The sequence below is a fragment of the Astyanax mexicanus genome, chromosome 10, assembly GCF_023375975.1.
Source record: "Astyanax mexicanus isolate ESR-SI-001 chromosome 10, AstMex3_surface, whole genome shotgun sequence".
NCBI classification, from domain to species: domain Eukaryota; kingdom Metazoa; phylum Chordata; class Actinopteri; order Characiformes; family Acestrorhamphidae; genus Astyanax; species Astyanax mexicanus.
The window spans coordinates 47,969,667-47,985,344 of record NC_064417.1 but is presented as its reverse complement, the minus strand read 5'-3'; the positions used below and the strand labels follow the sequence as shown (position 1 = coordinate 47,985,344).

The following is a 15,678-nucleotide window of genomic DNA, read 5'->3' as shown; positions in this document are numbered from 1 at the left end:
CACCCATAATGTTTATTTCTTTATGGGAGTGTTACATATGTCTGTAGTCAGGTGATTCTAGGAAATTACTTTAGGCCTTCAAAGATCACTTCTGTAACTCATCAACAATATAGTGGGATTTTTAAGCGAGAGAGTCCGACAATATTCAGTTGAGTTGGACAGATTCAGCCATAGATTAGATGAAGCGGCTTATTCAGGATTTTTTAAATCACAGACATTTTTTTACAGTCATGTTTAGTTAAGTTTTAGAAGTGCTAAACTCAATCTACAATCTTCTGCAAGAATATTTCTGGATATTTGAACATTTGAGCCCTTCCAATGAATATCCATACATCAACCATGTGTGCCTTTAAGCAGACATCAGTAATTATTTGCATTTTTTAAAGTCTTTTTACATTCTAAAAACAAAACAAAAACGTGATTTAGATCTGTATACTGCTGATGAGAGCTCACCCTAAATATATAAACCCCTCCAACAGTATTGGAACAGTGAGGTTGAACCCATTGTTTCTGCTGTTGACTCAAAGCATTTGGGTTTGACATTAAACAATGAATATGACACATAAAAAGATCGACATTTTAGCTTTTATTTCCAGGTATTTACATCTAGATCTGATACACAGTTCAGAAGATAGCACCTTCTGTCTGAACCCACACATTTTTCTTTTGGAGGACACTTTACATCTAATTGAATATTTAGATGTATGTTAGATGAGTATTAATAAAATAACTGAAGTTCGTAAAGAAAATAGCAAAACAGATTTGTCACAAATGTGAATAATAAATATATTGGTTTTCTGCTTTAAGCTTCAACTGTCTAGATAATGGTTTACAGTGCCATGCGAAACAGTTGGGACAGTGTTCTTGGGGTAGAATGCTAACCTTTACTCCTCCAAACGTATCTCTGATCATTGTGGCCAAACAACTCAAGCTTTGTCTCATCTTCCTCCAGAAGACCTTCTCTTTTGTCCATGTGGTTCAGCTGCAGGCTGTAGTTGAGCAGTCTCTCTGTTCATTGCAATGTAAAACTCACTTGACTGTAGACAGCACCACTGGTGATCTTCCAGAGCTTCCAGTTCATGGAATGATCTTGGAATCATGAATTTCCTGGCTCGTGTAAATGTGCAATTCACCTTCCCAGATCTGCTCGGAGGTTTGTGGACTTTCCCGTTGTTCTGCTTTTGGGTGAAAGTAATAAGCTCTGCCAACTAAACTTTTTTTTATGCAATTACTGAGAAGCTACCAGCTGTAGACAATCATGATCACTAACAGGAATTCGGAGGCTCTGGCCAGTTTATAGACATTTTGGAACTTTCAGGACCTGTGGGGGTTTCTTGCTTTTTGTGCCCAGAAAAAGAAAAGTGCTAAGAAATCACTGATGTGTGTAAAATGTAAATTGTAAACTTCTAACCACTGCTGTGTCGGTAAACCTTTTCACAATAATCCTCAATTTATGACTCCAGAAGAGCAGACTGCGATGGTTTATTTATTTTTTTGTTAGTCAAACCTCCTCTTACCCTCAACATAAGCAGTTCTCAGACATACAGTACACTACCGCTCAAAGGTTTAGGATCACTTGCAAATGTACCTCTTTTTAAAGTAAAAACACCCTTTTAGTGCAATTCACAAAAAATATTGTCCATTTCACAATTAATTTAGGTGTTAATTTTTTTTTAATAATAAAAATATTTGTATTAAAGCCTCTATTTTTGAATAAAGGCTTATTTTGCATATTATCAGCCTATTATCAGCAATTCTCAGTCCTCTGCCTAAATCTCCTGGTATGGCCCCCAATCCAAGTTAAGGATGTTATAAATTCTGACTGTAATGGAGTGGATCAGTACAGTCTCCAGATCCGAACCCTATTGAGCTGTTCTGGGAGCAGCTTGACTGTATTGTATGTAGGAAGACTGCATGGAGACAGTCCATGTTGTGGGAGATTAAGCTACAGGAAGCATGGGGTGAAATCACATCAGATTTCCTCCAAAAGTCTGCCAGGCTGTAATTGCTGCAAAAGGTGGCTTCTTTGACCCAGCTGGCACACAACCGACTTTCAATGTTGAAATGTGTGGTTGAAATATGACTAAAGTAATGTATGTTGTTGTTTCAATGTTGAAACAACGTTGAATCAACATATAATGTTAAATAGTTGTGCAAACATTTAAATTTTAACGTTGAATCAATATAATGTCCTCGACCTTCTACCTTTTGAATCAGTATTTTACATTTCATCACCATATAATTTCTAAAAACGGTTGGATGGAGGAATGAAACAGTGTTTTACTTCTCTTTGCAGAAACTGCTTTTTAATTTAACACCATGTTCATGTTCTACTACAGTGATGTAAGTTTATTGTTAACACTTTGTTAACCATAGGATTTTCTCATTTGAGTGAGCTATGGTTTATTAAAGGTTGAACGCATGACGTTGAAACAACGTTGCTATATCAATTTTTATTCACTTTTCAAAATCAATAGTTAATTCAACATTGATTCAACTATAACATCTACGTTGATCAATGTTGATTCAACGTTTATTCAACGTTGAAATGCCAGCTGGGGATGAAGGCAAAATTTGAAGTACACAGTCCTCATTTTCATTAAAATCAATATTTCTTACTCTGACAATATCTGCATGTCCTGTTTATTTGCTTTATTTCATAATCTTAAGTGTGTTTCCAATGAAAACAAGAAAATTTCACTGTGATCCCAAACTTTTGAGTGGTACTGTAAATAGCATGGAAAACAACCTGTGAGACTATCCAAACAGTAGCATGTTTAAAGTGGGGCCTGAGGAGGCACTTACCCTCACAGTAATTCTCTCTTTGGCATCCGCCAGTGTGATAATTAATAGGATATTATAGATCATCAATTCTGGCTGGGATTGGGTGTCACCTGACATTTATGTTTGAGAAATATAAATGAGAAAAAGCGACAATTCCTCTTTTCAGTTCTTTAAACACAGAGGTATCTCAAAACTGTGTGAACTGTGCTCACATTCAATTGTTTTATACCTCTTTTTAAACAAGTTAGAATACGTCTACAGGCTACACAAAACATGTTCATAAAGTTCTTTACACAAAATCACTCTTAAATAAAGATAAAGAGATCTCACCAACTCTTTTCTTACCAGTTTCAGTCCCTTTCAGAACAAGCCATTTAAGGGCTCTGTCACTTTTATGCAAATAAGCTGTTGCTGGACACGCCCATGTTTACACTGAATGTTTACCACACCCTAGTGTAGGCTTGTGGTAAATGGTAAAACACAAACAAGCCAGTTCATGCTTAACTGTAATAGAAACACAAAACGTATTATCGGCTGACTTGCAACGGACAATAGGTACAGATCCCTCCCTCAGACGAAGTCTGCTGGCTAAAACTGCTGTGTATTGTCTGAGGTTCTAAATCAGAACACTAAAATGGCATTTCTTTAACTGATCTAGTGGGTGGGGCTCTAATGGGTTTTGATGGGTGGAGCCAGGTTCTTGGGTGGTTCTACGCAGGTTTCTTTATTGTGACGCCACTGTGCCTTGTGGATGTACCAATAAACATATATCCTAAATAGTACAACATTATCCTTCAAGTCCAAATGTATCACTTAAAAGTAGCAAAATTTTATTTATTTTGACATCTGTGACAATTTATTTAATTCCAGTCTTCAGCCTAACCCTTCCAGACCCTGCATCCATTACAATGGGCATCATGTATTTTTTTATTTATTGTTGAAATGGTTTGTTGCACATAAAACTATTTAAGAGCTGTTGTTGTCCATCAGAATAGACCATGAACCAGGTAATGAACAACTTTATAAACAGATAAACAGTAGTTTGTCCCTGTCCACTGCAGTAGAAAAACAGTAGTACTGGAGCCACTAAGGCAAAGTAACAACAATTCTTTACTAATTTAATGTGATTTAGATTAAATCATGTTTTTTTTTTTTTACTGTTTAGGGAAGGCTTATGAAATAAAAAGGTCAAAATGAAATATAAAAAATACACTCTTTCAATGCAATGGAAATAAAAAAAATCTATATATATTTTAGTTAATTAGATTTATTTGTTATATATATATTATAGTAGAATATAAGAGTCTTCTTTTCTGTGCATTTCAGACAGAAAACAGCATTCTTACATTTTTTTTTCTATTTTGCCACAAAAGCAAGTAAAAAGTATTGCTTTGGCATTGCTTTCAATACTTATACCAAAATGACCTAAAACCTGAAATGTGTGTTGCAGACACTTGTAGCTGCTTTAAATCAGCTTTTTTTGCTCAAAACTCTTCGGGTTATTTTCTGGACTGTTGCTGGTAAGGTATTTTAATGAGCAAAGGCTGGACGTAAACAGTTGCAATTAATGTGGTCATAAAAGGGGGGCTTTCTGTGCCTTGTGGGCGGGGCATGTACCACCCTATTACTCTACTCTCGCTTTCACATTCACACACACTGAGCTCACACACATTAACACACACACAGTAACACACGGTCAGGAGTTTCGGACACTTCGATCCGGTCACAACTCGAATGGCTGCGTTCATCAGTCGGACTGTAGATCGAGTTCTGAGAGGATTTAACTCAAATTCACCTGAATAACAGCGAGCAGAACCTTCAGCAGAACCGAGCCCGGGTTTCAGGAGAGCTGGTGAGTGAAATAAAGTGTGTGCGGTGTTCTGTTTCTCACCACAGTCTGAATAGCGGCTCTAATAAATGTGGCGTTTTTAAGCGGCGATGATGTTTGCGATTAAATCGCAAATATTTGCGCTGAGCGGGTTGAGCGCGTGTCGGGTTTTATTTTACATTAAAAAGAAGAAAAAAACGGCGGGACTCTTGAATTGAGGAAACTCAGGCTATAGAGCTCAGATGGACAATAACGGGCTCCAGTTCTATAATGAAAAATAAAATACCTGTTAATGCTCTGGGAAGACTGCATATATATTTATTTTTCTCGGAAAGCTATACAATTATAAGTAAGCGCGCGCTGCAACAGTTGCAACATGCTTGGCAAGAATGTAATGTAACGTGTCCAGCGAATCCAAGTTAACTTTCCTCCTGTCAAAGAGTTTCGTATGGAAGCCCATTCCCGCCACCTTAAAAAACAATCCAGCACATTCTTAAAGTTATTATTTTTATTAAGTAAACTGCTATCTACTTATTTTGAAATACTAAGTCATAATTTTGAGATATTATCTCATTATTTTGAGATACTAAGTCATTATTTTGGAGATAGTAAGTCTTTATTTCGAGATACCATCTCATTATTTTAAGATATTAAGTCATTAATTTGAGATAGCAAGTCATTATTTTAAGATACTATCTCAATATTTGGAGATACAAAATAATTTTTCTGAGATACTGTACAAACAGTAAAAATATATCCTTAAAGACACAACATTATCCATTATCCAAGTCCAAATGTATCACATAAAAGTAGCAAAATGTAATTTATTATGACACCTATGACAATTTATTTAATTCCAGTCTTGATTACACAGAGTTCATGATTAATACTGTCTAGTTCGCAGCTTTTACAGTTGCAGCATGGTGTCCTTCAGCTTAAATCACTACAATTTATGCTTTTTGAACTATTCTTTAACACCTAACTCATGTTTATTATTAATGTAATGACAGGTTGATTGACAAACTTCAGAAGAAATTTGGTAAAATTATACTTTTTATAATTTTTAGTATCACAGTATATTACAGCTCTGGAAAACAATTAGGAGACCACTTAAGTTTCTGAATCAGTTTCTATGATTTTTCTATTTATAGATACATGTTTGAGTAAAATGAACATTGTTGTTTTATGCTATAAACTACGAACAACATTTCTCCCAAATTCCCAATAAAAATATTGTCTTATTGTCTCAAATAATCCAAAGAAAACAAGTTCATATTCATAAAGTTTTAAGAGTTCAGAAATCAATATTTGGGAAAACAACTCTAGTTTTTAATCACAGTTTTTTCATGCATCTTGGCATCATGTTCTCCACCACCAGTCTTACACACTGCTTTTGGATAACTTTATGCCACTCCTGGTGCACAATTTTAAGCAGTTTAGCTTGGTTTGATGGCTTATGATCATCCATCTTCCTCTTGATTATATTCCAGAGGTTTTCAATTTGGTAAAATCAAAGAAACTCATCATTTTTAAGTGGTCTCTTATTTTTTTCCAGAGCTGCATATTGGAAAAAGAAAGTATATGTCAGTTATATTGTTTTGTTCTGTTTCACATCTTATCTCAAACTGTGGTATGTGTAACACGCCAAAGATGTACACCAAATGACTTTAGAAAATGTGCTCTATGTTTTAATGTCATGATTGAAATAGTATATTTAAAACTATTGCAATGTAATAATGTAATGTAAGTAATGTAACAGACATATTAAAACGAGTAGCGACAAGCTTGACGAGGATTTAATGTGTCCCAAAAGGAAAGCGTTTTATACTGTCTTTCAATGAAAATGACCAGTTAAAGGTGCAATCTTTAAACTTTTAGAATAACAATATACAGTCAATTTGTATCAGGCTAAAGTGTGAATGTGAAAGTGTTGGTCCCTGTGCTCCATAGAAACCAGTATCCCTGTTTGTTTACACTGTCTTTGCTTTAATTATGTACAGTAACTCATTTGCCATGATATTTCTAACTATTTGTTTTACTCCTGTAGTCTTCACTGTACTTCTTCAGAAAAACAAGTATTTTCTGTTCATATAATATAATCCAAAATGTTGTGGAAGGCCTGTTGAGAGAGTTTTAACAGATGCTTGGCATGGATCAAACATACAATGTGTCCCTAAAGGAAGTTTCACACGTCCTGTATAATTTCTGAATTGGCTAGTTAAAGGTGCAATCTGTAATCCTTAGAATAACAATGGACTAATTCAGTCCAGGCCATTTGTACTAGGCTTAAAATGTGAAGAATTGATCACTGTGCTCTGTAGAAACTCATATCCCTGTTTATATTTACATTTGACAACATATTTCACACAGATTCATTATTAATCTGATGACATCAAAAAAATACATTTTTGTTCTGTTTCTCATCTTAGTTTAGTCATTGGGTCTAACAAAAACAACATATTTAAAACGTCCATTGGGATGTTTCAGCTTAAATAGCTACTGTTTAAGTTATTTGAGCTGTTCTTTTGAGTGCTTACCCTCTTGTCTGATATTTAAAAATGAGAACAGATGTAGTGAGGAAACTCTAGAAAGGTTGAACACATGGTCTCACAATATTTCTACAGAATAATGATCGGCAGGGACTGTATTTTTTGCATTTCACATTATATTACTTAAAAAATAGTACAGTATGAGGCATATTGAAAGAGTTGGAGCATTTATTATTATTATTGTTGGTTTATTCATTCACTTCCAGGGAAATCTCATGAAACAAATACATTGCATGTATTTTTTAATATCACAAAGGGAAAGAAAAAACAATTTTGTTCTGTTTCTCATCTTAGTTTAGTTATTGGGTCTAACAAATACAGCATATTTAAAACTTCCATTGGGATGTTTTAGCTTAAATAGCTACTGCTTACCCTCTTGTCTGATATTTAAAAATGAGAACAGATGTAGTGATGAAACTCTAGGAAGGCTGAACACATGGACTCACTATATTTCTACAGAAAAAAATGTTAATAAACTGCAGGGACTGTATTTTTCATTTCACATGATATTACTTGAGAAATAGTACAGTATGAAGCATATTGAGAGAGGATCTAAAGGAAGTTAACTTTTCTCCTGTCAGAATTTTGCTCTTTCTTCTAGAATATGTGGTTAAATTTGCATTCTGTAATCATTATAATTCTAGAGTAATTTTTTTAATAGACTACTGCAGTCAATCTGCACTAGGCTGTGCTCCATAGAAACAAGCATCCATGTTTGTTTATACGGTCATTCCTTTGATAATGTACAGTACAGTACACAGCCTCAGGATAGCCTAGTTTAAGATGCTTTGACAGAAACTTTGAAAGAACTGTCTGAATGGTTCATGTGCACAAAAGTTTGTGAAAGTAAAGATGAGCGTAATGTGAGATACTATACTGTTTGTGTCATGCCTCAGTTTGCCTTTATCCTTCATATCTTTCATGTATCGCAATTAGCCTATATTCTCTATACAGGTCTCTCAAGTCTCACGCAATGAGCATGAGATGTTTGCATTTCCACACATTTACACGTCAACCCTTGTATCTCTTACGCACAAAAAATACTATGACAACGGCAAACAAGGAGCACAGCTTTTAAAAATTGTGGATGGAGAGAAGAATAGAGTGTTTTCCCCGCAGAGTTCAGAAGAAGCTTATCACACACCAGTCAAAACAAAAGAATGTAGCTATCCAACAACCAATCAAAAAAAAGCATTGTTGTATCCGGATAAAATTTGGATGATCCCACCAATAACTTTCCAAAAAAGACGATGCAGAACGACACACATTGGACAGTGCAGGAGTGCCATAATAAATGAGCAATCTACAGTATAGTATTATTTCAGTAAACTTTGTCATTAATATGGTTCAACACCGCATTTATTTAATATTATTAGTACTCTAATCAGCCAATCGGCACCATCCACAACGTTTGGCACAAAAATCTTACTCTTAACTCTTAATTCCTCTCTAAAACCGTCCAAAAACTGTACTGTCATCTCTGTCGGGTGAGGATCCCTGATTGATCCATTGTTTAATCCAGTGTCTGAGGAGAGCTCTGTGTCATCTCTGAGTTTCCCCCATGGCTGTGTGTTTAAACCAGCTCTGAGCCTGACATCAATCCATATCAATGTCTTATAAACAATGTTTTCAATCATTATTTCAGATTTGCAATTGATTTGTAAACTGATTCACTCAATGAGGCAACTCTAAACTAACTAAGTTAAGTTCTTCAAATGTCCAAACACCACACAGGTCACATGATAATTCACAAAATATCAGCAGATATTAAAGTTTAAATGCTTCCCAGCTCGGTTTCCTCTGCTTCTCAGTGATCGATTGAATTGAAACACAGAAGTGTCAAATGTGTTTGTAACAGTAACACATATAATCAAAACATAACTGAAGTAATGAGCAAAAAACAAGCCAGGAGATAAAGTAATATTTCAAATTAACATCATGCACAAGTTTATCTCTCTCCCTTCTCTATCACGTCAAAAGGGTAAAAATTGAAAAAGTAAATTGTTGAATTTAAATACCCTTTATTAAGTAATTTACTGTAATGCAATTTGAAATGAATGATAAGTCTGTACTGACATTTTGAGTATCGATTAAGCCCTATTTTTAATCCTTGCCTGAAAGCACTCTGGCCTGCACATTTTAGTGGATTCCTGCCCACAACTATTGAGCTGATTAGTTGAATCAGCTGTGCTGGGAGCAGGGAATGTAAAACATGCAAAATACATGGTGCTTTCAGCACTTGGATTTAAAAATGGTTTTAAAATGTCATGTTTTAGATGTTTAGATATTATATTATATATTTCAAACTGTTTATTGCTGTAGAATGTTTAATCAATGCTGGGATCCTGTGCTAAAATGACTACATATTATTAATTTTACTGCATACTTATACAGTTGTTCTGACATCTCCTAAATATTGTCTTTCTGATTACAGATAAAAGATGACTTCATCACTCCTTCAACCCTCCATAAGGAATCTTTCTTCCACGTTCAACTCATCGCTACCAGCGGATCCTGTGGATGTATATAACAGCTGCCGCTTCGATGAGGAGTTTAAATACATCCTGCTGCCCGTGTCGTACTCGCTGGTGTTCATACTGGGCTTGGCTCTTAACTCTGTGGCTCTGTGGATGTTCTTGACTAAGATGCGTCCTTGGAACACCAGCACGGTGTACATGTTCCACTTGGCGCTGTCGGACACGCTGTACGTACTCTCTCTGCCAACTCTCATTTACTACTACGCCAATCGCAGCCACTGGCCGTTCGGCGTGGCCTTGTGCAAGATAGTGCGCTTTCTGTTCTACGCCAACCTGTACTGCAGCATCCTCTTCCTCACCTGCATTAGCGTGCATCGCTACCTCGGCATCTGCCACCCCATTCGCTCGCTGACGCTGGTGAAGCCACGGCATGCTCACATGGTGTGTGCACTGGTGTGGGCCACCGTCACGGCCTGCCTGATACCCAACCTCGTCTTCGTGACCACCACGCAGAGGGACAACATCACCATATGCCACGACACCAGCAGTCCAGACGAATTTCTTAACTACGTCAATTACTGCTCAGTCGTGATGGTGCTGCTCTTCGGCGTGCCCTTCCTGGTCATCGTGGTGTGCTACTGCCAGATGGCGCGGGCGCTCTGTCGTCCCAGGCAGGGCCTGTCAGCCGGCCAGGCGGGCAACTCCTCCCGAAGGAAGTCCATCAAGCTTGTAATCATAGTTCTGACTGTGTTCGCCATCAGTTTCGTCCCGTTTCACATCACGCGCACCCTCTACTACACGTATCGTGTTCTGGAGGCTGACTGTTGGTTCCTCAACATCGTCAATTTCACTTACAAAATCACCCGGCCGCTAGCCAGCTCCAACAGCTGCCTGGACCCCATCCTGTACTTCCTGGCGGGGGATCACTACCGCTCCAGACTCCTCAGAGCGTTCAGGAGGAAACCGGCAGTTGGACGATCTGCCGAATATTTGCAATCCCCTGCTGCCAAAAAGAACAACCTCGCCCTGGTGTATAAAGCCGACAATCAAGGCAGCAGTGAGTCTGACCCCTAGGGGCGGGAGAGGAAATTGTACTAAGATTGTTTTTTATTATAATAATAAATAAACGTACTTTATTATAATAATACAAGTACAGCAAACTTTGACTGAGATAAACATTAGAGGACCTTCACCGTGTAGGCCCACAGACTGTTCTGTACAGCAATTATAATACTTCAGAGACTCCAGAGACTCCATATGTTCAACATCAAGAAAATGTACTGTATCTTCCAAAGCCAAGCACATCAAACCCCAAAAAAGCCAGGATGTAAACAGTCAGGGTTGCATGAAAGAGAAGCAGTTCTTTGTGAATGTGATGAGGTTTAAACTTCCTGTCTGCACTCCAAATGAATGTTCCAGCCCAGAATGTTCTGCATAATGTAATGGTTTAAACATGAACAAAGTCATTCTGAAGAAATTCAAGAGAATTATTCAATTATGAGCGGAGCTTTAGAAAATATCTTTATGAACTTTATACATACAACTTTTCTTATGTCTGAGACATTATTTTTGTGGTAGTTTTAAGGTAAAGTATATATTTTTTAATCCAATTTTGACAAAGTTATATATTGGGCAGGGCAATGTATATTTCAGGGCATTTGTTGTCAATGTGTTGCCGTCCTAACTATGTAAATATGTATATATTATGGTTTACCATTATTTTACCATTATCATATAATGATACAATGATTGCCATTATTAACAAACAGTACTATAGTAATTGTATTGGATCACTGGTCATTTTGGACAGTAAATCAGATTATGTCTGTGGACATATTGATGCAAACACATAGATTTGGTTCCTAAAAGCACTGTAACTATAAATATTAACAATTTCACACCAAACCACTCTGAATTGTGCTCAGTGTTAAATACAGAAACAGTATCATCTTTGTGCTCACTTCGTCTGATTTGTACAAATTCTCTGAAAAGTTTACAGATAAGTATGAAATAAAGCAATACCTGGACAAAATAATCAATAGTTTAAAGAGCCACTAAATCCTAAAACATATGTTTTTCATGAATATCTGAAATGTGTCCTGCTTAATTTTTTTTATTAACATTTAACCTTACCTTTAAAAAAGCGCTTTTATTGTGGTTATTTCTGCCTCTGCAGCGCCTACTCAGGTTCAACTGTACTGTAAGTGAGTATGATGTGTTCATGTACTTTGGTTCGCAGACACATCATCACAATATGCAGATCAGACAATTAGTAATAACTCCCCCTTGTGATGTCCAATCATCTATCTCAGTCTGTCAGTCTCTCCGCTATCAGAGGCACACTGCTGCTGCAGCAGCTCAGCCAATCAGCTCTCCCTCTTGCCCTGCCTCTAAACCCATACATCACCCAGTACCCCTCCCAAGCTGCCCCTCCCATTTTTTTTAGCCTTTTTCAATTTCATTTGAACTGTGGAAGGTGGAGTCAGCCAGAATCATGGAGTTTAGTGCCCCTTTAAGGGAAACATTACCATTGCCATATCACCAGGACAAAGAAATGTCAAAAAGTTGAGTAAAAGGTTGCTGGACGCCCTTTTAAATTAGAAACAAACTATGCTGGCTTTTAAGATGGTGGCCATGTTCTGGATATAACCAAAAAGATAGGCTCCCTCATCCATTACTTGCTTGGGTATTTAGATGGGTCATTCTCCCGTTTGTTTTGTCATGAGTCCAAAAACGAATGGGTTCTATTTGAAGCTTGAGCAAAATCATTCATTATTCTACTTTTTAAAATAAAAAGTTCATTTCTATGTTTAATTTGAGTTTTTAGCTGATGATCTCCATTCAACCCTATTCATTTTGGACTCGCTAGCGGACTCCCGGTTTGCAGTCATTTTTTGATATAACAGGCGAGATAAGAAGTAGATAGGCTCTCCATAAACCAGCTCTATTAGCACGTCCTTCACTGTAAGCTTATTAAAAACCTCAGTTTACATCCCATAATTACTTTCAGCTCCGAGCGCCGCCATCACTGAACTGAAAATAACATAGACGTATATAGACATAGACTCGGCATAGCCTGCCTTGTTGAGCCGGCTGTTATATAGATGTACGGAATCTATGTATATAAATATATGTCTATGTTATTTTCAGTTCAGTGATGGTGACATTTGGAGCTGAAGCTCACGTTATGGGATGTAAACTGTGTTTTTTTAATAAGCTTCTTGTACAATTTTTAAGTTATTAAAGCCTCGTTTTAAATGTCAGGACTCTCCGGATTCTAGCAAGGAGGTGTGGAGCTACTTTGAGCTGGATAACGGTGGAAAAAGCGATTTATCAGGGCAAATTATGCCCCATGTCACCCAGTCTGAAGGGGGTTTGGACAGACTGTTAAAATGTTTGGATCTCGGAACGCTGTGGGAGAACAGAGATGTGCTATTTATCCAGTTTAGTACTTTTTATCATGTTTTACTACAACAAAAGTCCATTTTACACCGGAGTTCTCCTTTAAGGTGTTCACTCTCAGGTTGGTACCATTACTAATCCTAATCCTTCATAAAGACACGACAGCTAAACAAAAGCTCCACAGCCTCCTACTTTTACCTCAGAGGAATGTCAGCAGCACAAAGCCGACTGGGAGTGTGTTTTATTTCTTATAATCAGTCTGTAAACAGCACACAGGGATAGAGTTCCTCCTGTGCTTTATTTAGTGCTGAGTTAAAGCTCTATCCAGAGCGTTCCAGCAGTCCCGCAGGAGATCAGCGGAGACGTCAGGTAGACCTGATTACATTTACATCAGAATGAGCTGACCTGCAGGCTTCTCCTGATCACGAGGAGAGTGGGGTGGTGGAGGTAATGGGTGAGGAGGTGGAGGAGGTGGAGATGAGTAGTGAAGCAGACTGTGTACATCAACAGAAACAGCGTACGTTCCTGGGAGATCACTCCTGGCAGCTCCTGGCACTCCAGCTGTTTTTGTCCTTCAGCCGTGAAGCTCTGAGCTGAGGAAGTGGGGGGAAGTAAAGAGGCCGGGGGTACATGAGGGGGCTTTTCCCTCTCTTTAATCGTCTCCTTTTGGATGAAAACTGTCGGATTTCCTTAATACACCCGTCTCTCAATGTAAACTCTCTGATTTTTAAATCAACAAACTTGTAAAATTGCACATTTTGAGGTTGACGGCAGATGTAAGATGAAAAGAACAACAAGAATTTGATAGGTGGAATAGAATAAGATATGAGACTTTGACACAGTATAAATTAGTGTCCATAGTGTCAATATTTTGTGTCACTATCATTATTTTACCATTGGAATCCTTTTCCACTCCTCCATGAGGACATCATGGAGCTGTTTGGTGTTAGACACCTTGTGCTCCTCCACATTCTTTTTGAGGATGCCCCACAGATGCTCAAGGTAAAGATAAAGAGGCCGGGGGAACATGAGGTGGGCTTTTCCCGTTCTTTAATTGTCTCCTTTTGGCTGAAAACTGTCAGATTTTCTTAAAACACCCGTGTCTCAATGTAAACTCTCTGATTTTTAAATCAACACACTTGTAAAATTGCACGTTTTGAGCTCGACTGCAGATGTTAATAGGTGGAAAAGAATAAAACCTTATGGGAAACACTTTACAATAAGTATCACAGCTAACAATATTCACCACAGTAATTGTCGTAATTGTTAAAGCTTTAGTAATGTCAAAACGAATTATTAATTATTATTATTATTATTATTTTATCCCATGTCTCCGCTCCTATTGCTCCCCGGTTCATTTGTAGCTCCACCCCCGTGTTACCTGGGCCCAGGTGTTTCCCATTTCCTGTCCGGTTCCATGTGTATAAATTGTTCTCCTTGTTCTTGTGTTCCTCTTCTGTGGTTGTACGTCTAACATCTTATGTATATGTAATTTAAACCGTCTTACTGTGTTGCTGTATATAATTGTATATAATTGAATACACCATTAATATATAGCTGTTATTTTTTTAACCGAGGGAAAAAAAGGAAATATTTTGTGAATTTGAATTTGGGTGTGTATGTGTGTAAGTGTGAGTGAAAGTATATTCATGAAAGTGTAAGTTACTTATTTACATTACCTTTCATTTAAAGTGTAAAGTATCAAAAATCCACACTTTTATTGTGTAATGTTTTAGTATAAAATATTGTATACTACAATAATGCACTGTACTGATGTATATTTTCTTAATTACATATTTGAAATAGCTCATATATTAAAATAATGTTAAAATGTAATTTGAAAATTGGTCATAATAAATTGCTGTTTTATGTTGCTGAGTGGATGTTTCACTTTCTTGCCAAAAGTCGTAAAGGCATTACCACCCACCATGGAAAGTTCAATGCATTTGACACGTCACTTACTTTTTCTAGCTTGCACTATGTTTTTACAACCTATAATATGGAAGCTAGGTAATTAATCATGACATATAATCTATATGTTTACCAAAAGTAGTCATGGGGAGTGACTACACACTGACAGTGAGAGTCAGAAACTGAAGGACACACCCAGAGTGCATATAGATGGAGCCAAAAGCCAATGAAAAAGAGGTTGCCAATGGAAACAGGCTAAATTCAGTTATTCAACTCAAAGATCTTCAACTCACAGATCTTACAAATGTTTAGCTAACTTAAAAAAAGTGATGTAGTGTTTGGAAATACATACTGTATATATTTTTGTGACTTTTTTGAGTAGCACATCTTGTTGTTAATTGATTGCTGCAATCTATGGAGTCTATGTTCCGAAAAAAAAAACTGAAAACTGAAGTGTTTGCATCAAGTTTTTTAGAGGTTTTTAAGGATAATTTCCTGTGGTTGGATGAGTTTTGCTTGATACAGTATAAGACGTTTGATACTGCCAGTTCAAACTCATTATAAACTTTACATAAATACAGAAAAAATACAACAAATACACAAAGCTTGCCCTCAGATCAGATTTTCTCAGATTTCCTTTCTAAGACCAAACTGCTTTTATGGGCAAATGACCTTTGATCTGCATGCAGTGCGTGGTGAGGTGATTCAGGTGTGTGCTGATGACACA

At 37.0% G+C, this 15,678-nt stretch overlaps 1 protein-coding gene across 1 annotated transcript; it reads left to right on the top strand.

Annotated features, from left to right (window-relative positions):
• Window positions 1-4,426: 4,426 nt before the first annotated feature.
• Window positions 4,427-14,835, top strand: p2ry4 (pyrimidinergic receptor P2Y4). The gene is made up of 2 exons (XM_007254389.4): window positions 4,427-4,636; window positions 9,596-14,835. Exon 2 carries the CDS (start codon window positions 9,603-9,605, stop codon window positions 10,710-10,712), a length of 1,110 nt encoding a protein of 369 aa, XP_007254451.3. The 5' UTR covers window positions 4,427-4,636; window positions 9,596-9,602; the 3' UTR covers window positions 10,713-14,835.
• Window positions 14,836-15,678: the final 843 nt, after the last annotated feature.

Bases quoted from the DNA above. Each gene is read 5' to 3' on its own strand.
- p2ry4 (XM_007254389.4), top strand. From the start codon at position 9,603: ATGACTTCATCACTCCTTCAACCCTCCATAAGGAATCTTTCTTCCACG.